Source organism: Somniosus microcephalus, chromosome 2 (genome assembly GCF_052327205.1).
Source record: "Somniosus microcephalus isolate GS21.2 chromosome 2, FLI_Smic_1.0, whole genome shotgun sequence".
Lineage (NCBI taxonomy): Eukaryota > Metazoa > Chordata > Chondrichthyes > Squaliformes > Somniosidae > Somniosus > Somniosus microcephalus.
This window is the reverse complement of record NC_140988.1, coordinates 344,648,783-344,673,647: the sequence shown is the minus strand read 5'-3', so window position 1 is coordinate 344,673,647 and position 24,865 is coordinate 344,648,783. Positions and strand designations below refer to the sequence as shown.

Below are 24,865 nucleotides of genomic sequence, written 5' to 3'. Positions count from 1 at the left end.
AGGGATCGGTGCTGGGTCCCTTGCTGTTTGTGGTCTACATTAATGACTTGGAGATGAATGTAAAGGGTATGATCAGTAAGTTCGCGGATGATACAAAAATTGGTAGGGTGGTAAATAGCGAGGAGGGTAGCCTCAGTCTGCAGGACGATATAGATGGGTTGGTCAGATGGGCGGAACAGTGGCAAATGGAATTTAACCCGGAAAAGTGCGAGGTGATGCACTTTGGGGGGACTAACAAGGCAAAGGAATACACAATGAATGGAAAGACCCTAGGCAAGACGGAGGGTCAGAGGGATCTGGGTGTGCAAGTACACAGACCCCTGAAGGCGGCGGAACAGGTGGATAAGGTGGTAAAAAAGGCATATGGGATACTTGCCTTCATTAGCCGAGGCATTGAATATAAGAGCAAGGAGGTTATGATGGAGCTGTATAAAACACTGGTTAGGCCACAGCTGGAATACTGTGTGCAGTTCTGGTCGCCACACTACAGGAAGGATGTGATCGCGTTAGAGAGGGTGCAGTGGAGGTTCACCAGGATGTTACCAGGGCTGGAGCGCTTCGGCTATGAAGAGAGACTGGGCAGATTGGGTTTGTTTTCCTTGGAGCAGAGGAGGCTGAGGGGGGACATGATTGAGGTGTACAAAATTATGAGGGGCATAGATAGGATGGATGCTGAGGAGCTTTTTCCCTTAGTAGAAGGGTCAATAACTAGGGGGCATAGATTCAAGGTAAAGGGCGGGAGGTTTAGAGGGGATTTGAGAAAGAACTTTTTCACCCAGAGGGTGGTTGGAGTCTGGAACTCACTGCCTGAAAGGGTTGTGGAGGCAGAAACCCTCACAACATTTAAGAAGCATTTGGATGTGCACTTGAAATGCCATAGCATACAAGGCTACGGGCCAAATGCTGGAATATGGGATTAGATTAGGCAGGGCTTGATGGCCGGCGCGGACACAATGGGCCGTCTATCCGTGCTGTATTACTCTATGACTCTATGAGTAGATGGTAATCGGCAGGAGTTTTCCTTGTTCATGTTTGACCTGAAGCCATGAGATTTCATGGGGTCCAGAGTCAACGTTGAGGACTTCCAGGGCCACTCCCCACCGCCTGTATACCACTGTGCCCCCACCTCTGGTGGATCTGTCCTGCCGGTGGGATAGGACATACCCAGGGCCGGTGATGGAGGAGTCTGGGTTATTGGCTTAGGAAGTGCTCTAAATAGACAAATTCAGGTACAGTTAAGCAATTAAAAAAAACACTCCCTTTGCTTTATAATGACAGTTTTGTAAAAATAATTCCCTAAAGTAACACATAGGCTAATATTGTAATCCCACGTTCCTAGCAGGGAAGTCATACGCAGAGGAAACACGGGTGAGAGATAGGGCCCATTTGTAATCCCAATTCTCCAACCAGCACAGGCGAGAGATATGCCCAATTGTAACCCCCATCCTCTAACCCAAACTCCCTGCGAGTACTGGGAGCATAGGATTGCAGAATTAGCTATAAAGAGAAACTACTTCCTTTAGGCAGCTTTACCTTGCTCACAAATAAAATGTAATTTTTAACCAGATGACATAAATTGTTCCAAAATTAAGAAAATTAGCAGCTGTTTCTGTGCAGAAAATTTTAACAAGCAGTCAACAAGCCCCTTTCTTCCGCTCTGCTTCTTACATATCAGCAATTTATGTACAGGAGGCAATCATTTTTAGCTGATAATAGTTTGAAGGAAATTCATGAATACAAATAGTTTTCCTCAGCAAATTAAGGACTGCAATTTTTTGTAATGGGTTATATCATGAGGAAAATGTCGACCCAACAGCTTTGATTTGCCTGACTTGTCTCCCTATTAACACCCTAGCACTAGCTCCATATCACTGGCACAGTTACACTGTTACAAAACTTGTTTGCATTCTCAATCCTGAATAAAATTCCAACCCTTCAAATTGTTAATACTTTTAATTAGCTTTAGTTGATACTGCAGAATTCAACATTGTTTATTTGCTGCTGCATAACTTTAAAAGCAGGAACTACCCCGCACTAGGAATATGTTTTTTTATTCACATGGCTTATAATTTATTGATCAGTTTTTTTTAGTTGGTATACAAATTTATTTGTGTGCCTATAGAATTGTCAGGTTTCAAATTTTTACTTTAAATAGGTCATTTGCCAACATCAACATATTTTCTTAATTTCAATGATCCTTTATAAAAATTTCAGTTGGGCTTCAAAATTCACCATCTAACGCTCTTGCAACAATTGAACTATTTTGGAAAACATGGCCAGAGATTGTCTTCTCTGTAGCCATTAAACGACTTGATTTGTAAATATAGATTAACTATCCTCATTTACAGCTCAAGCAATCACATCTGACCTTGCAGCTTTTCAAATTTACCAATGGTAGTTAATTTACAATCCATGAAATTAATACATGTTATCAATAACTGTTTCCAACAGCCTAACTTGGCAGATAGCAGTTGCATTACCCTATAAATTAGAGCAGGATATTACCACCAGTGTAATTTCACTCAAAGTGGCATCTCCAGCCAAGAGAACCAGAAAGCTAAGGCTAGCCAACATAAAAGTTTTCAGCGGATACTCAGAAACTGGGCATCTGTTTTTGGTTGTGTCACAGGACAGCAGCCTGGGATGAGGCGAATTTCTGCAAGAGAATTCCCGCTCATAACTTTGATGGAACCCCAGAAATACAAAGCTGCAGCTGATGAGCAGGAGAAACCCCACAGAAATTCACCCCTGAATTCATCTCTTTTCTGATTGTAATACCATGCCTGCCCATCTCTTATTTTTTTGTTCTGAAGAGTACCCAAAGCATTATCGCCACAGATGCCGACTGACCTGCTTTGTGTTTCTAGCTTTCTGCTTTTGTATAAAATGCAATGTTTGCAAGATGCATATCCCTAATAGTTTTTCTAATGATACTCTAGTACCAATTGTTTGAGGCTCACTGGCAACATGGGCCCTTACCGACGGCAGATTCTGGACGGAAAATTGGGCAACCAACTCAAGCAATCAATTGACAACATACCCGATTTTCCAATGGGCGACTTGGGGCTAAACGAGGAGCCACAGGCCTCATTTAAATTGCATCATTATTTAAATCTTGGCCCTTACTAGTTCTTCCGACTTTGGGGAAACCTGTGCCCCACTTGGCCAAATGAACGGAGTTATCGGAATCCTGAGCTCAGTCTGCTCAAGTAGGCTTCTTCAATACCTGTGAATGTTGCACAGTTGGGATGTAGGGCACTTTTTGTTTTGCGTTCTGTTAATTTTTTTTTGCATTTTCCTCCATGCATTCATTCGTTTTGCTGAATAGTACACTGTTTTTGTTTCCCTCCCCCTTTCTTTCATACTGCCAGTTAAATAAAAAAGTGTTGAGTATTGAAATTGCTGTCGCGATTGCGATAGCACTACACGATTAAGGTAAGGAAGAAAAATTCACGCGGGGCCAATAAAAGCAGGCGCAATAGCACCCGAAGCATTTTCACTACACCTATCACTAGCCTGCGATCAGCATTTATAAACCTATCACACCTACCCAGACAAGTCAGAAGAGACCTATTTTTGCTGCCTCTGTTTCGCAAGGACCACAGCCGTCTGCTGCAAGTTAGCCTGCAGCCATCATCTACTACAAGGGACACTTCCCATAAAAGGGAAGTTTGCCACAGCTTGAAGCTTTTGTGCCAATGCAGAGTTCCAATCTACCACAGAGACCATCTGCCACATCAGGCAGTCTGCAGTGCACATCTGCATCAAGCAAGCAATTTATTTAAATGGCAATAGATTGGGAGAGGGGGAAGTACAGAGAGACCTGGGTGTTCTTGTACACCAGTCACTGAAGGCGAGCATGCAGGTGCAACAGGCGGTCAAGAAGGCAAACGGTATGCTGGCCTTCATAGCAAAAGGGTTAGAATACAGGAACAGGGATACCTTGCTGCAGCTGTACAGGGCACTGGTGAGACCACACCTCGAGTACTGTGTACAGTTTTGGTCGCCTCATCTGAGGAAGGATGTTCTTGCCATGGAGGGGGTGCAGCGGCGATTCACCAGGCTGATACCAGGAATGGCGGGAATGACCTATGAGGAGAGACTATGTAGTTTAGGGATGTACACACTGGAGTTTAGAAGATTGAGAGGGGACCTCATAGAAGTGTATAAAATTCTGACAGGTCTAGACAGACTGGATGCAGAAGGAATGTTTCCCTTGGCGGGTGAAAACAGAACTAGAGGACATAATTTAAGGATAAGGGCTAAACCATTTAGGACAGAGATGAGGGGGAATTTCTTCACTCAGAGAGTGGTGAACCTGTGGAACTCATTGCCACAGAGGGCAGTGTACGCCAGCTCATTAAATATATTTAAGAGGGAATTAGATATATTTCTACGGGCAAAAGGGGTTAAGGGTTACGGAGAGAAGGCGGGGACGGGATACTGAATTAAAGGATCAGCCATGATCTCATTAAATGGCGGAGCAGGCACGAAGGGCCGAATGGCCTACTCCTGCTCCTATCTTCTATGTATCTATCTATGTATCTATGTAAGTTAGAAACATTACAATTGCATCGCATTTCCTGTGGAAAAGAGGCATCAGCTGGTTAAGGCACACAGCAATGTAGATGGCACCTATGTGGTCATCAGGGCTCTTCATATCAATCCCATGCCCACATGAACAGAAATGGCTGCACTCAATTACTGTTCAGCTGTTATCCACTCCACAGACTCGAGGGCTGATTTTAACACAGCCCACCCAACAGAAACAGGGAACTAGCAGAGTTAAAATAGCCGTGGTGAACTTATTGCCTTGGTCCTGCTCCGTTGCCATATTTACTGGGGTCGTCCACTGGGCATCGCAGCTGCCCACCTGAATCAGGTGGGAGCCTCGTTACTGTACGCAAAGCAGGGTCCTATGATGTACATATGGCCCCGGTGTAATTGAGGGACAACAAGGTGCCGCATGTACCATGCATGTTCTGCCCAGTTATACTGAGCAGTGAAGAGGAAGAGGCTACAAAAGGGTAAGTGAAGCATTGGCCAGAATCTTTCCTTTGGAGTCGGGTTGCGTGCGTGTGGGCCGCATTATGGGTCGAGAACCCGGTGTTGTGAGCAGTGCGTTATTCAGTGCAACTTTTACTTAACGGCCCCAATTAAACCAGTCATGCGGCCCAATTAAATGGAGCAGGTCTGATGACATCATCGATGACTCGTTTCCAGCGCCGATATTGAAAGCAGCCTTGCACACATCTCATTTGAAGGTTGATGAAGGAGTGTTCAAGGTGATTTCGATAATCTGAGCAGTGTTATAAAGCTGATAAAAGTGTGGGTCATGGATATACAAAGGTAGAGGGCCGCACCAAGGTTTAACAATGGCTCCCTTGATGTTCTGGTGCAGGCAGTAAGAGCACACAGGGAGGTCCTCTTTCCTGGCGATAGGTGCAAAAGACCACCCAAAGACACAAAAAGGGCAGAGGAGGTCAGCAGCAGAGATGTGGTCAGGAGGATGTGGATCCAGTGCAGGAAAAGATTCAATGATCTCATGAGGTCAGGAAAGGGGAGTGCCTACTCCTGCTCATCACTCCTCACACCAACATACCTTGCAGGTCCACCCATCTCTCTCTGTCTATGTACCTACTCACATCCCCATCTGACTAACCACCCCTGACACTCACCCTCATCCTAATGCAATCATAGCAAGTAACACCACAGAAGGAAGCCATTTGGCAATGTCACGCCACTCCCTCATAGTCACCCTCTACAGATGTAGCCCGTCCATTCCTTACACTCATTCCATCACTCTCACTCAAAGTTCTCTTCTTTCCCTCCTTGCAGAAGAGAGCCCACAACAATAGGGAGAGACAGAAGTGGCCCTCCAGTCTTCACTCAATTGACTCCAGCAGAGGAGGAGGCCCTGGAGATCTCTGGAGTTGCAGAGCTGCTGGTGGTGGGAGATGGAGCGAGGGAGACATCCCAGCAACCTGGTGACAGAAATACATCTCATACAGCTACATGGCATACAGCAGTCATTCATATGATGAGTGATGTCAGCAACCAGTGAAATTTCATCATCATGGGTATAATGGTAACGTTACCTTGTAGGAACGGAGGTTCCTAGCTGAAGAATTGAGATCGACGCAGAGAATCAAAAACAATAAAATTTAATGAACAAACGAAGTTAAACAGTAAACTGCTGGATACAATGCAAATAGGTCTGGTCTGGTTGAAAGCCTCTCCAGAACTGCTAGAAGGTTCCGAGCACTGACGTCATGACGTCATCACGTTCTTCCTGCCGTTGGGGGATCACGTGACGGGCGGCATGACGTCATCACGCGGAGTAAAGGAAAGCCATAGTACAGTTAACAGATACATTAAAGGTGCAGCCCCCAGTTGCACTACATTGCTGTTAAAGGAATTATAAACAATTGTCCTGAATCCCCTGGTGGCTCTGCCACAACCCATTCTTAAAATAACACTTTTAATTATCTCTTTACTTTCCCACAGGTCCGTCTCCACATAGCAACGATGTGCTGTTCCATGGAAAGGTTGGCCACCAGCAAATGCGCCAGTCACACGAGAACATGCTTGCTGTGAACAACAGATGGCAGACGCTCATCTCTAGGAGGGACATAAACGTAGACTTGGGCCTTCATCGCCACGCTGATGTGCAGCAAGGTGCTCTCTAGCTCCTTGCTAGCAGGGAAGTGCAGGTGGTCCACGAGAGGGATGATGGTGAGAGGGGACATGGAAGTGGGGGCACTTCTCAAAGTGCACCCCCATTGCCTCCCTCTCAGTCAGAGCTCCACATGCTTCCACGGATCCCGATGGCTGAGTCTGTTCCTGCAGTTACAGGAGGAGCTGTCTCTGGCAGGGCCATCACAGGCTCCAAAACCCAGAGGACGTCCGCTAAAAGTGTCTAAGCAGTTGCAGCAGGGAAGTAAGCAGCTTGCCTCTACCTCTGCTGAAGCTACAGGGGTTGCACCTCGTAGAAGCACTCGGAAAAGAAAAAAGACAATTCTAGATGCACAAGGGTATGCATATGGGGGTATGAACAAATGTTAGTGTTACGTTTCAGTTATTTTTATGACACAGATAAATGTATTCCTTTGCACCACTTTCCAGACTTATCCATTTTTGCCTGCTACCTGGGAAATGGCTTTGACACTTGGAGTGAATGGTGAGACATAGAAACATAGAAACATAGAGATAGGAACAGGAGTAGGCCATTCGGCCCTTCGAGCCTGCTCCGCCATTCAATGAGATCATGGCTGATCTTCGTCTGAGATCATAGCTGATCTTACCAGTTCAGTACCCCGTCCCCGCCTTTTCTCCGTAACCCTTAATCCCCTTAGCCTTCAGAAATATATCCAATTCTCTCTTGAAAATATTTATTGAATTAGCCTTCACAGCCCTCTGTGGCAGGGAATTCCACAGGCTCACCACTCTTTGAGTGAAGAAATTCTTCCTCATCTCTGTTTTAAATGATTTGCCCGCTATTTTTAGACTGTGGCCCCTGGTTCTGTGCTCCCCTGCCATTGGAAACATTCTCTCTGAATTCAGCCTGTCCAGGCCTGCCATAATTTTATATGTTTCGATGAGATCCCCTCTCAATCTTCTAAACTCCAGTGAGTACAAGCCCAAACTATTCAATCTCTCCTCGTAGGTCATTCCCGCCATTCCAGGTATCAGCCTGGTGAATCGCCGCTGCACTCTTTCCATGGCAAGAACATCCTTCCGCAGATGGGGCGACCAAAACTGTACACAATACTCCAGATGCGGTCTCACCAGCACCTTGTACAGCTGTAGTAAGGTATCCCTATTCCTATACTCGAACCCCCTTGATATGAAGGCCAACATACCATTTGCCTTCTTAATCGCCTGTTGCACCTGCATGCTCTCCTTCAGTGACTGGTGCACAAGAACACCCAGGTCCCTCTGCACTTCCCCATCTCCCAATCTATTGCCATTTAGATAATAATCTACCCTCCTGTTTTTACCCCCAAAGTGGATAACCTCGCATTTATCCACATTATAGTGCATCTGCCACGTATCCGCCCATTCCCCCAACCTGTCCAAATCGCACTGTAGCCTCCTGACATCCTCATCAGAGCCCACCCCTCCTCCTAGTTTAGTGTCGTCAGCGAATTTGGAAATATTGCATCCAATTCCCTGATCCAGATCATTTATATATATTGTGAACAGCTGGGGTCCCAGGACAGATCCTTGCGGCACCCCGCTGGTCACTGCCTGCCACTCCGAAAACGAGCCGTTTATTCCAACTCTCTGTTTTCTATCCGCCAGCCAGTTCTCTATCCACGTTAATACTTTGCCCCCAATCCCATGAGCCTTAATTTTGCATGATAATCTTTTGTGTGGAACCTTATCGAAGGCTTTCTGGAAGTCAAGGTACACCACATCCACTGGCTCTCCCCCATCTATTTTACCAGTTACTTCCTCAAAAAATTCCAGCAGATTAGTCAAACACGATTTACCCTTTGTAAATCCATGTTGACTCTGTCCGATCCTTTCCCCATTTGTCAAGTGCTCCGCTATTTTATCCTTAATAATGGACTCTAGCATTTTGCCCACAACCGATGTAAGGCTTACTGGTCTATAATTCCCTGCTTTCTCTCTACCCCCCTTTTTAAATATTGGGGTAACATTAGCTACCCTCCAATCCACGGGTACTGTTCCCGCGTCAATGGAGTTCCGGAAGATGATCCTTAGAGCATCTGCTATCTCCAGGGCCACCTCCTTAAGTACCCTAGGATGTAGTTTATCAGGCCCCGGGGATTTGTCGGCCTTCAGTCCCCTCAACTTACCCAACACCATATCCCTAGAGATACTAATTTCTGTCAGCTCCTCCCTCTCATTAGTCCCTATGTTTGTCGATATTCCTGGGAGGTTATTTGTGTCCTCCTTTGTGAATACAGAACCAAAGTATGAGTTTAATTGGTCTGCCATTTCCTTATTCTCCATTATATATTCTCCCAAATCGGACTGCAAGGGACCGACTTGGGATTTTACCAGTCTTTTCCTCCTGATATACCGATAAAAGCTTTTGCAGTCTGTCTTTATGTTTGCTGCAAGTTTACTTTCGTATTCTATTTTCCCCTTCCTGATTAATCCCTTTGTCCTCTTTTGCTGTATCCTGTACTGCCCCCAATCTTCCGGTCTGGTGCTTTTTTTTGCCAGTTGATATGCCCTTTTTTTTGATTTTATGCTGTCCCTAATTTCCCTCGTTATCCACGGTTGAGTCACCTTTTTAGGTTTATTTTTATGCCAAACCGGTATAAACATGTTCTGGAATTCTTCCATTCTATCTTTGAATGCTTGCCATTGTCTATCCACTGTCAATCCCCCCAGAAACACCACCCAATCAATCTTACCCAATTCCCGTCTCATACCCTCGTAATTCCCTTTATTTAAGTTCTGGACCTTAGTCTCTGATTCAATTTCCTCACTCTCCATCTCGACTGAGAGCTCGATCATATTATGATCGCTCTGACCCAAGGGGCCTCGTACAAGAAGATTGCTGATAAGTCCCTTCTCATTGCACAATACCCAGTCTAAAATGGCCTGATCTCGAGTCGGCTCCTCGACATATTGGTCCAGATAACCGTCCCGAAAACATTCCAGGAATTCCTCCTCCTCAGAATTTTTACTAATTTGGGTAGTCCAATCAATATGTAAATTAAAGTCACCCATGATGACAGCTGTGCTCTTATCGCACGCTTCTCTAATTTCCCTTTTTATGCCTTCCCTCACCTCCATATTACTATTTGGAGGCCTATATATCACACCCACTAACGTTTTCCTCCCCTTGCTATTTCTCATTTCTACCCATACAGATTCCGTTTCATCCGAGTTAATATCCTTCCTTTCCATTGCATTAATCCCCTCCTTTACCAGCAATGCTACCCCACCTCCCCTACCTTTTTGCCGATCCTTCCTAAATATTGTATATCCCTGGATGTTAAGTTCCCAGCCTTGCCCACCCTGCAGCCACGTTTCTGTAATCCCAATCAAATCATACTTGTTTACCTCTATTTCCACAACTAATTCATCCACCTTGTTCCTAATGCTTCTAGCATTAAGATACAAAGCCTTCAGGCTTGCTTTTTTCACACTCTCATTATGAATTAGTTTGGCCCTTTGTGTTTCTCTCCTTTGCTTATTGCTTCTCACCTTTCTACCATCTATTTCTAACTTCATATGACTTCCCTCTTTTCCACTACCTAGGTTCCCATCCCCCTGCCAAATTAGTTTAAATCCTCCCGAACCGCCCTAGAAAATATTACCCCGAGGACATCGGCTCCCTCACAGTTCAGGTGTAGACCGTCCCCTTGGTACAGGTCACTCCTCCCCAAGAACTGGTTCCAATGCCTCAAGAATTTAAATCCCTCTCCCTTGCACCACTGCTCAAGCCACGTATTTAGCTTATCTATCTTACTCTCTCTAAACTTATTAGCTCGTGGCACTGGTAGCAATCCAGAGATTACTACCTTTGAGGTCCTACTTTTCAATTTAGCTCCTAACTCCCTAAATTCAGCTTGTAGGACCTCCTCCCTCTTTTTACCTACATCGTTGGTACCTACATGTACCACGACAACTGGCTGATCCCCCTCCCCCTTCAGAATGCTCTGCACCCGCTCCGAGACATCCTTGACCCTTGCACCAGGGAGGCAACATACCATCTTGGAGTCTCGGTCTCGGCCACAGAAACTCCTATCTATCCCCCTTACAATTGAATCCCCTATCACTATAGCCCTATCCCTCTTTTTCCCGCCCTTCTGTGCAGCAGAGCCAGTCATGGTGCCCTGAACCTGGCTGCTGGTGCCTTCCCCTGATAAGTCATCTCCCCCAACAGTACCCAAAACGGTAAACCTGTTTTGGAGGGAGATGACCGCAGGTGACTCCTGCACTACCTTCCTGCCTTTACCCTGCCTTTTGGTCACCCATTTACTGTCTGAGCTAGCCTTTACCTGCGGTGTGACCAACTCACTGAATGTGCTATCCACAACATCCTCAGCATCGCGTATGCTCCAGAGTGAGTCCATTCGCAGCTCCAGCGCCGCCATGTGGTCTGCTAGGAGCTGCAGCTGGACACACTTCCTGCACACATAGTTGTCAGGGACAGTGTCCCTGATTTCCCACATGGCACAGGAGAAGCATGACACGGGTCCGAGCTGCCCTTCCATGACTTAACCCTTACAATACCCTTTTATTTACTACGATTTAGCTTAATTATTGAATTCTACTTAGAATAAGTTTGTGAAAGTACTCACCAACCAGTCACCTACCTGTTTTCTGGTGTTGTATTTTCACTGCCGCCTCCTGTCCTGGAACCTTTTCCACCTAGGTTAGGCTCCTGAAATAAAATAAATTGAACCTACCTTTTCAACTTCCCCTAACCCCTAAAAGGTTAGAGGAGGTGGAAGGGTGGGAGACACTACACTGTAGTGTTTCGGGTTTAGCAACAGCTCCACCTATATAAGAGTTACTGGCCTCCTGCTCTCCCGACTGCACCAGCTGTGAAAGAAAAAGCCCGCGAAAGGTGAGCTTTTAAACTCACCAGTTACTGGCCTCCTGCTCTCCCGACTGCCCCAGCAGTTACTGGCCTCCTGCTCTCCCGACTGCCCCAGCTGTGGTCTCGGGCCTCGCCTCTCTCCGGTTTTTATACCGGGCTCCGACTCACTGCTCCCGACTGGTCTCGGGCCTCGCTGGTCGCCGGGTTTTCTCCCGAGCTCCTCCTCGCTGCTCCCGCTGGTCCCGACTCCGCCTCCACCCGCTGCCGATGCCGCACTGGGGCCTACCTGAGCCTCTGGGGCCTCTTGTAGTCGCTCTGCCGCTCAGCTCCGCCTCCACCCGCTGCCGATGCCGCACTGGGGCCTACCTGAGCCTCTGGGGCCTCTTGTAGTCGCTCTGCCGCTCAGCTCCGCCTCCACCCGCTGCCGATGCCGCACTGGGGCCTACCTGAGCCTCTGGGGCCTCTTGTAGTCGCTCTGCCGCTCAGCTCCGCCTCCACCCGCTGCCGATGCCGCACTGGGGCCTACCTGAGCCTCTGGGGCCTCTTGTAGTCGCTCTGCCGCTCAGCTCCGCCTCCACCCGCTGCCGATGCCGCACTGGGGCCTACCTGAGCCTCTGGGGCCTCTTGTAGTCGCTCTGCCGCTCAGCTCCGCCTCCACCCGCTGCCGATGCCGCACTGGGGCCTACCTGAGCCTCTGGGGCCTCTTGTAGTCGCTCTGCCGCTCAGCTCCGCCTCCACCCGCTGCCGATGCCGCACTGGGGCCTACCTGAGCCTCTGGGGCCTCTTGTAGTCGCTCTGCCGCTCAGCTCCGCCTCCACCCGCTGCCGATGCCGCACTGGGGCCTACCTGAGCCTCTGGGGCCTCTTGTAGTCGCTCTGCCGCTCAGCTCCGCCTCCACCCGCTGCCGATGCCGCACTGGGGCCTACCTGAGCCTCTGGGGCCTCTTGTAGTCGCTCTGCCGCTCAGCTCCGCCTCCACCCGCTGCCGATGCCGCACTGGGGCCTACCTGAGCCTCTGGGGCCTCTTGTAGTCGCTCTGCCGCTCAGCTCCGCCTCCACCCGCTGCCGATGCCGCGTTACTTAACCGCAAGCAACGGGGGTTTGGTTTATAGGAATGGCTTGGTCATTGTAGGGATGCTTTATGGTGCTGTTTTTCTTTGGGGGGGGGGACTTTATTACAGCATGTGGCAGCCACATGGGTGCATTGGAGCAAGCTAAGTAAATCTGGCCATTATGAGGCCATCCCGGGCAGCAATGGGCGCCGCTGCTGGTGCCATCTCCACCTCAGGTTCCTCCTCCTCATCGTCCATCTGTTCCTCCTCCTCCTGCTCCTCCTCTGAAGAGGCTGTGCACTGTGCCTTGCTCCTGCGCTATGTTGTGCTGTGTGCAGCAAACAACGATGATTCTGGAGACCCTGGCTGGCGTGTACTGAAGGGCTCCTCCAGATCTGTCAAGGCGTCTGAAGCGCATCTTCAGCATGTCTATTGTTTGCTCTATGACACATCTGGTGGACATGTGGCTCTCATTATAACAGTCCTGGGCCTCAGTACTTGGCCTCCTCAGGGGTGTCATGAGCCATGTCTTCAATGGATAGCCTTTGTCTCCAAGCAGCCAGCCAGTCAGTCTGTTTGGAAGTGTAAAGAGCTGAGGGAGAGTGGACTGGCGCAGGACGAAAGAGTCATGACAGCTGCCAGGGAATCTGGCGCACACATGCATGATGATCTTTTTATGGTTGCAGACGAGCTTCACATTGAGGGAGTGAAAGCCCTTGCGGTTCACAAACACTCCTGGGTGATGTGGGGGTGCCTTGAGGTCCACATGTATGCAGTCCATGACGACCTGAACCTGTGGGAAGCCAGCCAGAGCCGCAAAGCCGAGCGCCTGCTCAAAAGCACTGGCTTCATTAGTGGCAAAGTTGACATAATTGGCTGACTTGTCAAACATGGCATCGGCCACCTGGGTGATGCAGCAATGGGCGGCTGACTGCAAGATCCTGCAAATGTCTGCTGCAGATCCCTGGAAGGAGCCTGAGGTGAAGAGATTGAGGGCGGTGGTGACTGACAGCCACTGGTAAGGCATGTTCACTAGGTCCTCTGGGCAGCAGGACTTGTTCCAGCAAGCTACAAATGTCTGCGATGACCTGGCGCGATAGCCGGAGCCTCCTGAAGCACTGCTGCTCAGTCATGTCCAGGAAGCTCATCCTCTGCCTGTATACCATTAGGGGTATCGCCTCCAGCGCGGTGCAGCCCTGTGCTGATCCCCTCTCTCCTGTGGGGCATCAGGTCGTTGGAGGAAAAGGCTGCTGTTGTGGTTGCTGCTGCTGCTGGTGTTGTGGCTGCTGCTGCTGGTGTGGCTGGTGTTGCTGTTGCTGGGGCTCAAGGTGAGACAGCACAAGCGGCCTATGCTGATGTAATAGAGGCAGGTAAAGTGAAGATCAGAGGCCCAATCCTTCAATGTTGTGATAGTGAATAGCAAAGTGGTGAGAATGGGTTTGAAGTTGCAAAAATGACCTGCAAACTGCTGACAACTAAATCTCTGCACAAAACGGAGTCAGCAAGAGCCTTTCCATTCTTCTTCTTAGGCAGTCCCTCAGAACCGAGGATGACTTGCTTCCACATTAAAAATGAGTTCTCAGGTGACTGATAAGTCTAATGCGGGACCTACAGTCTCTGTCACAGGTGGGGCAGACGGTGGTTGAAGGGGCGGGTGGGTGGGGTGCTTGGGTTGACGTGCGCTGCCTGCGCTTGGCTTCCGCTTGCTCCCGGCGAAGAGACTCGAGGTGTTCGGCGCCTTCCCGGATGCTTCTCCTCCACTTTGTGCGGTCTTGGGCCAGGGATTCCCAGGTGTTGGTGGGGATGTTTTACTTTTTGAAGGAGGCTTTGAGGGTGTCCTTGAAGCGTTTCCTCTGCCCACCTGGGGCTCTCTTGCCATGCCGGAGTTCCGAGTAGAGCGCTTGTTTTGGGAGTCTCGTATCAGGCATGCAGACAATGTGACCCGTCCATCGGAGCTGATCGAGTGTGGTCAAAGCTTCGATGCTGGGGATGTTGGCCTGAGCAAGAACACTGACGTTGGTGTGCCTATCCTGCCAATGGATTTGCAGGATCTTGCAGAGGCAGCGTTGGTGGTACCTCTCCAGTGCTTTGAGGTGCCTGCTGTACATGGTCCATGTCTCTGAGGCATACAGCAGGGCGGGTATCACTGCTGCTCTGTAGACCGTGAGCTTAGTGTGGGGTTTGACATCCTGGTCTTCAAACACTCTTTCTCAGGCGACCGAAGGCTGCACTGGCACACATTAGCCAAGTAAGCAGGTGTAATGTGGGAGTATTTATGTGTTTTTCCGAGCTGTCAATTAATGCACTCACACAATGGCCACTGAATTCCACCTCCCCTTCACAGGCGAGGCTCCCAAGGTGCATGAATCGAATGCTCCAGAAGGTAAAGCCAAAAGCTGCTGTTAAAATCCCTCTTAAGGGTCTCTCAACAAGCATTTAAGTACTTGAATGAGGTCGCACGCCTCTCCTGAGCAGGTCCGTGGCGCACTGGGAAACGCGCCCGAGTTAAATGCGGAAGTCAGCGGGTTCCTGATGCGCTGGCAATTTCGGTGATTTTTACTGCTGACCCACCCCCAAACCCGCACGCTCGAGATTGGGAAAATTCCGGACATTTTTTGTGGGGCTAGGAAAACTGGGAGTACTCCTCCGGGCTCCACAAGAATAAAATGGTCTGCATCCACCCTGGGATCCCACCTCTCTGTGATCAGGTACCCCCACCTACCTTTCTGTCAGCCAGGTCGGCCTCCATACCGGCCACTATTGCACAGGCCCGATGCCGGTGAACTTCAGCAGGACACGTGGGGTGGTGGGGGCGGGGTCCAACTCTTCAGCGGAATACTAATGGAGCCCAGCACTCAAAATGGACCGGATCTCTCCCCAGCTGATTGCTGGAGAGTTAAAATCAACTCTGTGCACATAATCTAGGCTGACACATCACTGAGGGAATGCTGCACTGATAGAAGTGCTGTCTTTCAAATGAGACATTAAACCGAACCATGTTCGCCCTTTTAAGCTGAACATAAAAGATTCCAATGTACTTCTTAAAAATTAATTCTCAGGATGTGGGTGTCACTGGCAAGGCTGGCATTTATTGCCCATCCCTAGATGTCCTGACAGAGTGGCTTGTTAGGTCACTTCAGAGGACAGTTAAGAGTCTATGGGGGAAAAATTCGGTTGCTTTGCGCCTCCCATTAGCGCCCCAAGATGGGGTGCGAAGCACCCAGCGCCCGGGCACGACGCCACTAACGCCTCCCGCAAAATTCAGCGGGAGGTTAGCGGCAGCGGCAGCCAGTAGCGGCCCGCGGCGCTGCGTCTCCGGCGATGACGTCATTGCCATGCGCAGAGCCCCGCTCGCGCCCCGGCTGCAAACTTGGCTCGCGCCCCCTGACCTGTCGCCGGACGCTATGTCCGACAGGGTCAGGGGGGCGTTTTTGCGGCCGGGGTGGCGTAAATTAAAGTGCAGGTGCCAGGTGGTCTTTTTTTTGGGGCCACCTGCCAGCACCTGCCCACTTTCACCTCTTCTTGCGGGTGCCGGCTGCGATCGGGCAGCCTTGCTGTGCACAAATTGGCTGCCACATTTGCCTACATCAGTGATTTCAACAGCACTTAATTGGCTGTGAAGTACATTGGGACATCCTGAAGACGTGAAAGGTGGTAAAATAAATGCAAGTTCTTCTTACATAAAAACAGTGAATTTACTTCCAAAATAATTCATTGGGTGTGAGGCATCTTGGGATGTTCCTGAGCCCTGTAACTATATAAATGCAAGTTCACTCTTAACAAAAAAAACACATTTTAACATTAAATAATATAATAATTAGAGTTAGTTCAGTTTAGACCTGCACTGCAATTGAGCACCTCTCAAACAGTAAGCCTCCTCTTAAAAATGTAAAACTGTATTCCATTCCTACCTTTTTTGAGACATGCTTCACAGACAACATGTCCGCAATTAGTCAGAGCAAATCTGCAGCTATTTGCTTTGGGCTGTTGAAAACAGTAGTTACAAAAAACCCAAAGGGCCATGTCATCTGGGCAACCTGAAGAAGAAAATTCAAATGTAATTTTTGAATCCTTATTTTCAAATGCAAGAATAGTGGTAAAGAAATCACAATTAACCATAAGAAAAACAAATTGAAATAAAATATATACTATGGTTGCTGACAAAGCAATGTCCTCTCTGATAAAATCTTAATTAGCAAATCCAACTAAAAATGTTTGCTCTCTTTATGGATCATGGGATTTTCATGCTGACTTATGCCATGCATTAAACAGCAGGCCAAGGATCAAAGGAAGAATTTTGCATTTTTATAGCACCTTATCGTATCTCAGAGATGTCCAAGATGCTTCAGGTACAATGGATTGCAACCACTTTTATGCAGGTAACTGCAGCAACCATTTTGCACACAGCACTGTCCCACAAATCGCTATCAGATGACCATGGTCAGGGTTTTGGGTTCTTACACGAGGGTCAATTTTCACTCAAAGGAATTCTCTACCCCAGAGGGCTGTGGATGCACGTTCATTGAGTATATTCAAGTCAGAGAACGATAGATTTTTGGATACTAAGGGAACCAAGGAATATGGGGAAAGTGTGCGAAGGTGGAGTTGAGGTATGTAAGAAATAGCTGTTAGATTCAAAGATGGGTTTTAATTCTTAGAACAGAGACTGACAAGATGCAGCCGGGAACAGACAGCAGAAATGCCAGCAAGGTCGAATAACAAGCATCAAAAGACAAAGAGAAGTGATAAGGGAATCGTAAAATGCAAAACTACACAGGGTGGTGGGATAATAGACAAAAATGGAGCCGAAAAGTCATAAAATGTCCTTAAAGAAACATAGCAAAACATTCCTCAGAAAGATAAGAGGGAGGCCTCGTCAGCCATGCAGAAAGGGACGGCGAGGGATGCCTTCCCGCTTCACAATTGGACAATAGGATGGGGATCAAATGATTGACACCAGGTGATTACCAGCCCACTGAAATAACTATATAAATATAGACGACCGAGAGAGGAAATCAGGCAGTCAGGGGCGAAGGCTTCCCCGCGGTGGCTACGGCCTAACACCTTGGTCAAGTTTAGCCTCTGAGGTGGCTGACAGCCTAACACCTCCAACAGCTTGAGAGATGACCTAACGGAAGTGACCGCTGCAGCAGACTGCAGGAATCCAGCCAATCCGAGACCACCGTACTGTCTCCCCGTCCGTCCGGTCGTGGCATTCCGATTCGGGAGTCGCAGATCGCTCTCTACTGTCACGGGTTGTATGTCTATTATACTCAGCTTAAACCATATGTAATATCTGATTATGCATTAAAACTGTAGCTCTTTAATAAAAGCCTGGCAACTGCTAAAACCCTTTGGGTAATGTGCGTGTGGCCTGTGATCCTAATCTTACAGGTAGAAGATCAGCCCTAATTTTATTGAATGGGGGAGCAGGCTGGAAGGGCCGAATGGCCTACTCCTGCTCCTATTTCTTATGTTCACTCCCTTAGACTGGTGTAAACGCCCTCAAATAGGGTCAGTAGCCTTACCGCCCCGTTAACACCAATGATGTCATTTTAAATGCCGGCCTCTTGGTGTCCAAAGTGCCACCTGTTTCAGGGGTTAGGCCACTTTTAATATGGAAATCGGGATCCTATCATGAAATAGAACACTGACTGCCATTTTAGGTCGGCCAGTTTCACAGGTGATGAAGGAAAAGAGGCCCAGCAAAAGTGAGTCTTAAAATTATTTTTGTGGGCTTTGAAAGAATAGCGTGTACCTCCGGGTCCCACAAAAATAATCTGGGCTGCTGCAGTACCCTTGAACCCCACGCTCCACAATCGTGAGCCCCCTTCCCTGCAACTTATTTTCCTGGCGGCAGCTCCAGGCCATTTTTCTTTGCCGAATCTGGAGAGCTGTAAAAGAGGCCGGAGCCTCAAAATCACGAGGGCCACTTCGCCGCCGGAATGGCTACCGACCAACGCGCTCCGCCGCTTAAAAGTCAAAATAGGCCCGGATATGTTCTCAGATTCAGTTTCCCCAGCCTCTCCCGCAAGTGGACCTCGCATCCCTTATGAGCCAGCAAATGCCCTTCCCTGCCCGATACCAAGGTAAATGATAACATAAACCAGACAAAGTAACAGAGAACCCTTACTCTGTACACTAGATACTGGAAAGAATCATGTGTCACCGTGTGAATTCTCCTCTCTCTCTGAACAAGGGACTGGATAAACAATCTTACCAATTCAAGGTACAGGTTTGAACCCATAATTGGTTTTATTCACATAAGATAGATGACTGAATTGTACATAGTTCAACACAGTGAGATATACATTTACCTATACTTCTCAATATATAAAACAAGAAATATGCCACTCGCTTTCTCTCTAAACATGGATATTCAAACTGAAGACCATTTACTAATAAACCCACTCTAGGTTAACCCACTCTGACCAGGTCAGAACTAACTTGTGACACTCAGCCATTTTGCCACAATGTGTTCATCTTTCTGGTAGTGTTGGTTGAGGGATGAATATTTGCATAGCATCAAGCGAGGTCTCAGCTCTTTCTCAAATGCAGGAAACTTTGTGCTATCCGGCACCGATGGGACCGAGCTGTTGCCGTTCCCTCAAAACTGCCGGATACACCAGCGTTAATGTTGAAGCATACGGAGCTTTTCATCTCCGTATCTGACAACAAACACTGTTGCTTAGCAACAGCTTCTAAACAGTCGGCCCGTACCTTGGAAGCGTCTCTGTGAAGCTGTTGCTAAGCTACAGAGACGTTGCAGAGCCTGACTGTTGAAAAAAAAGCCACGAGAAGAAAGAAAACCTAACAAAATGGCTCCTGATTTTTGCCGGTGGCTCAAGCCTCCGGATAACACAAAGTTTCCTGTAGTGCCATTTCATCTTTAACATACAACTGAACCACTAGAAAATGTGCTGGACTACAGGGAAAGAGGAGAATGTAACTAGTTGGATAGATCTTTCAAAGAGCCAGCACACTCCAAATGGGCCAAATGACTCCCTTCTGTGCTGTTTGATTCTATGATTCAATACAAAAGGGAGGAAGTTATGCTTCAGTTGTGTAGAGCCTTGGTCAGATCCCATCCGGAGTACTATATTCAGATTTGGGCATCGCACCCCAGGAAGGATATATTGGCCTTGGAGGGGACACAGCGCCGATTCACAATGATATCAGAGCTTAGAAGGTTAAATTATGAAGACAGGTTGCATAAACATGTCCTGAATTCCCTTGAGTTTAGAAAGAGTAAAATCCAAAAGCACTTTTTCACAGAAAGGTTAGTAGAAATTTGTAACTCTCTCCTTCAAAAGGCTGGCAATGCTAGGACAATTGGAGATTTAAAGACTGCAATAGATAGATTTTTGTTAGTTAAGGGCATCAAGGGATATGGCGCAAAGTCAGGAAAATGGAGTTGTCGTGCAAATCAGGCATGATCTTGTTGAATGGCGGAGCGGGCCCGTGGGGCTGAATGGCCTCCTGTTCCGAATGTTTCTATGTTCTTAATCTTACTGTAGATTATTTTTTGCTCTTACATCACTCTCATGAGAGAATCCCAACTCCCCAGACCTTCAAGAATATCTATCCTTGCCTTACGATCTAGGGTAACGTGCCTGGAAAATGAACGGCAAACCCTGTCTGGTAGATGCTTTTATCTACTGGTCCTATCCTATGCCTCCATAAGTTTTCTCTCCAGTCTTTAAGAGTATCATATCAGACCTAATTCTAAGTTTAATATATCAAGATAATTTATCAAACAATAAACTGATGAAAAATCAGCAGTGTAATACAATTATATATTTAAAATAGAAAGCCTATTATCTAACACATTCAGTGAACAAAATAATAAAAATACTATGGACTAAGCTAATCCTTTGTAAATATCTTTTAAATAATAGTTCTGATGACAGGTCATCGACCTGAAATGTTAACTCTCTTTCTCTCTCCACAGGTGCTGCCTGACCTGCTGAGTATTTCCAGCATTTTCTGATTTTATTTTAGATTTCCAGCATCCTTTGTTTTAAATGATGGCGTTTCTTTACTTTGAATTTCTTACTGGGGTTCATTTACAGAGTAATAGAATACAAAAGCAGGAAGTAATATTAAATTTATAATAAACCTTGTTTAGACCAGACTTGGCGTACTGTGTGCAACTCAGGACTCCAAACCACAAATAGATTTTATACCCTATTCAATCCTTGTAATGTCAAATATAATTACATTCTGATCACTGGTATTTAAAGCCTCAGCCACCTTTGTGTTGAAGATTTGATCCTCCTGATTACTTATAATCAAATCCAAGATGTTTTTCCCCTCGTTGGCTCTTTTACAAACTGAGTCATAAAACAGTCTTCCATAAACTTAGAAATCCCTTCCCTATATTACCAGTAGAGACATTACTGTACAAATCAATTTCTGGCAAGTTAAAATCCCCAACTATTATAGTTGGTCTCTTACCAGTTGCCTTCCTTAGCTCATCGCATAGTTCCAGATGAAAGCTTTCACCCTTGCCTATTGTTTATAGCATACCACCAATAATAGTTTTCCTCTGTTGCCATCTATTTAACTCTGCCCAAAGTAATTCCATGTCTGCCCTTTCCTTTTTTATATACTCGCTCAAAAGGATAAACAATTTTTAAAAAGGCATGGTGTTGACTATATGGAAAGTCTGTTTTGTGAAAATTAACAGTGAAATTGAGGAAATAAAAACTCCAAACATGGACATAAACCATTACTTCTCAGACCACTTATTTGGTACAATATATATGTAATCTGAAACCCTTTATTCTTTCCTTGTCTCCACCTGATTTTGAGTCCTCACCCCTGGGCCTCGTCCTCGCTCCTGGGTCCCGTCCTCACTCCTGGGCCTCGACCTCGCTCCTGGGCCTCGACCTCGTTTCTGGGTCCCGTCCTCGCTCCTGGGTCCCGACCTCCTTATAGTGTGTCTCCTTCTAGTGAGTGTGTCCCACGGTGAGTGTTCCAGTGAGTGTGTCCCGCAGTGTCTCCTTCTAGTGTGTCCTGCAGTGTGTCTCCTTCCAGTGAGTGTGTCCCGCGGTGTCTCCTTCTAGTGAGTGAGAATCCTCCTCAATCGCTTTCTCCCAGTGGCTGAAGAGCTCCTCCCAGAGTCACAATGCGGATCCTGCCCACTAAGGGGCACAATGGACATGATCTTCACCGCGTGTCAATTAGACATAGACATAGACATAGAGATAGGAACAGGAGTAGGCCATTCGGCCCTTCGAGCCTGCTCCGCCATTCAATGAGATCATGGCTGATCTTCGTCTGAGATCATAGCTGATCTTACCAGTTCAGTACCCCGTCCCCGCCTTTTCTCCGTAACCCTTAATCCCCTTAGCCTTCAGAAATATATCCAATTCTCTCTTGAAAATATTTATTGAATTAGCCTTCGCAGCCCTCTGTGGCAGGGAATTCCACAGGCTCACCACTCTTTGAGTGAAGAAATTCTTCCTCATCTCTGTTTTAAATGATTTGCCCGCTATTTTTAGACTGTGGCCCCTGGTTCTGTGCTCCCCGGCCATTGGAAACATTCTCTCTGAATTCAGCCTGTCCAGGCCTGCCATAATTTTATATGTTTCGATGAGATCCCCTCTCAATCTTCTAAACTCCAGTGAGTACAAGCCCAAACTATTTAATCTCTCTTCGTAGGTCATTCCCGCCATTCCAGGTATCAGCCTGGTGAATCGCCGTTGCACTCTTTCCATGGCAAGAACATCCTTCCGCAGATGGGGCGACCAAAACTGTACACAATACTCCAGATGCGGTCTCACCAGCACCTTGTACAGCTGTAGTAAGGTATCCCTATTCCTATACTCGAACCCCCTTGATATGAAGGCCAACATACCATTTGCCTTCTTAATCGCCTGTTGCACCTGCATGCTCTCCTTCAGTGACTGGTGCACAAGAACACCCAGGTCCCTCTGCACTTCCCCATCGCCCAATCTATTGCCATTTAGATAATAATCTACCCTCCTGTTTTTACCCCCAAAGTGGATAACCTCGCATTTATCCACATTATAGTGCATCTGCCACGTATCCGCCCATTCCCCCAACCTGTCCAAATCGCACTGTAGCCTCCTGACATCCTCATCAGAGCCCACCCCTCCTCCTAGTTTAGTGTCGTCAGCGAATTTGGAAATATTGCATCCAATTCCCTGATCCAGATCATTTATATATATTGTGAACAGCTGGGGTCCCAGGACAGATCCTTGCGGCACCCCGCTGGTCACTGCCTGCCACTCCGAAAACGAGCCGTTTATTCCAACTCTCTGTTTTCTATCCGCCAGCCAGTTCTCTATCCACGTTAATACTTTGCCCCCAATCCCATGAGCCTTAATTTTGCATGATAATCTTTTGTGTGGAACCTTATCGAAGGCTTTCTGGAAGTCAAGGTACACCACATCCACTGGCTCTCCCCCATCTATTTTACCAGTTACTTCCTCAAAAAATTCCAGCAGATTAGTCAAACACGATTTACCCTTTGTAAATCCATGTTGACTCTGTCCGATCCTTTCCCCATTTGTCAAGTGCTCCGCTATTTTATCCTTAATAATGGACTCTAGCATTCTGCCCACAACCGATGTAAGGCTTACTGGTCTATAATTCCCTGCTTTCTCTCTACCCCCCTTTTTAAATATTGGGGTAACATTAGCTACCCTCCAATCCACGGGTACTGTTCCCGAGTCAATGGAGTTCCGGAAGATGATCCTTAGAGCATCTGCTATCTCCAGGGCCACCTCCTTAAGTACCCTAGGATGTAGTTTATCAGGCCCCGGGGATTTGTCGGCCTTCAGTCCCCTCAACTTACCCAGCACCATATCCCTAGAGATACTAATTTCTGTCAGCTCCTCCCTCTCATTAGTCCCTATGTTTGCCGATATTCCTGGGAGGTTATTTGTGTCCTCCTTTGTGAATACAGAACCAAAGTATGAGTTTAATTGGTCTGCCATTTCCTTATTCTCCATTATATATTCTCCCGAATCGGACTGCAAGGGACCGACTTGGGATTTTACCAGTCTTTTCCTCCTGATATACCGATAAAAGCTTTTGCAGTCTGTCTTTATGTTTGCTGCAAGTTTACTTTCGTATTCTATTTTCCCCTTCCTGATTAATCCCTTTGTCTTCTTTTGCTGTATCTTGTACTGCCCCCAATCTTCCGGTCTGGTGCTTTTTTTTGCCAGTTGATATGCCCTTTTTTTTGATTTTATGCTGTCCCTAATTTCCCTCGTTATCCACGGTTGAGTCACCTTTTTAGGTTTATTTTTGTGCCAAACCGGTATAAACATGTTCTGGAATTCTTCCATTCTATCTTTGAATGCTTGCCATTGTCTATCCACTGTCAATCCCCCCAGAAACACCACCCAATCAATCTTACCCAATTCCCGTCTCATACCCTCGTAATTCCCTTTATTTAAGTTCTGGACCTTAGTCTCTGATTCAATTTCCTCACTCTCCATCTCGACTGAGAGCTCGATCATATTATGATCGCTCTGACCCAAGGGGCCTCGTACAAGAAGATTGCTGATAAGTCCCTTCTCATTGCACAATACCCAGTCTAAAATGGCCTGATCTCGAGTCGGCTCCTCGACATATTGGTCCAGATAACCGTCCCGAAAACATTCCAGGAATTCCTCCTCCTCAGAATTTTTACTAGTTTGGGTAGTCCAATCAATATGTAAATTAAAGTCACCCATGATGACAGCTGTGCTCTTATCGCACGCTTCTCTAATTTCCCTTTTTATGCCTTCCCTCACCTCCATATTACTATTTGGAGGCCTATATATCACACCCACTAACGTTTTCCTCCCCTTGCTATTTCTCATTTCTACCCATACAGATTCCGTTTCATCCGAGTTAATATCCTTCCTTTCCATTGCATTAATCCCCTCCTTTACCAGCAATGCTACCCCACCTCCCCTACCTTTTTGCCGATCCTTCCTAAATATTGTATATCCCTGGATGTTAAGTTCCCAGCCTTGCCCACCCTGCAGCCACGTTTCTGTAATCCCAATCAAATCATACTTGTTTACCTCTATTTCCACAACTAATTCATCCACCTTGTTCCTAATGCTTCTAGCATTAAGATACAAAGCCTTCAGGCTTGCTTTTTTCACACTCTCATTATGAATTAGTTTGGCCCTTTGTGTTTCTCTCCTTTGCTTATTGCTTCTCATCTTTCTACCATCTATTTCTGACTTCATATGACTTCCCTCTTTTCCACTACCTAGGTTCCCATCCCCCTGCCAAATTAGTTTAAATCCTCC

General features: G+C 47.0%; 1 protein-coding gene across 2 annotated transcripts in view; it reads right to left on the bottom strand.

Annotated features, from left to right (window-relative positions):
* rnf212 (ring finger protein 212) overlaps positions 1-24,865 on the bottom strand; it is a 171,696-nt gene that overhangs the window by 133,499 nt on the left and 13,332 nt on the right. For both annotated transcript variants that reach the window (XM_085975479.1, XM_085975480.1), the window contains exon 2: positions 16,496-16,621. In XM_085975479.1, the coding sequence (XP_085831605.1) occupies positions 16,496-16,607 (112 nt within the window). In that variant the 5' untranslated portion in view covers positions 16,608-16,621. The remainder of the gene's footprint in view (positions 1-16,495; positions 16,622-24,865) is intronic.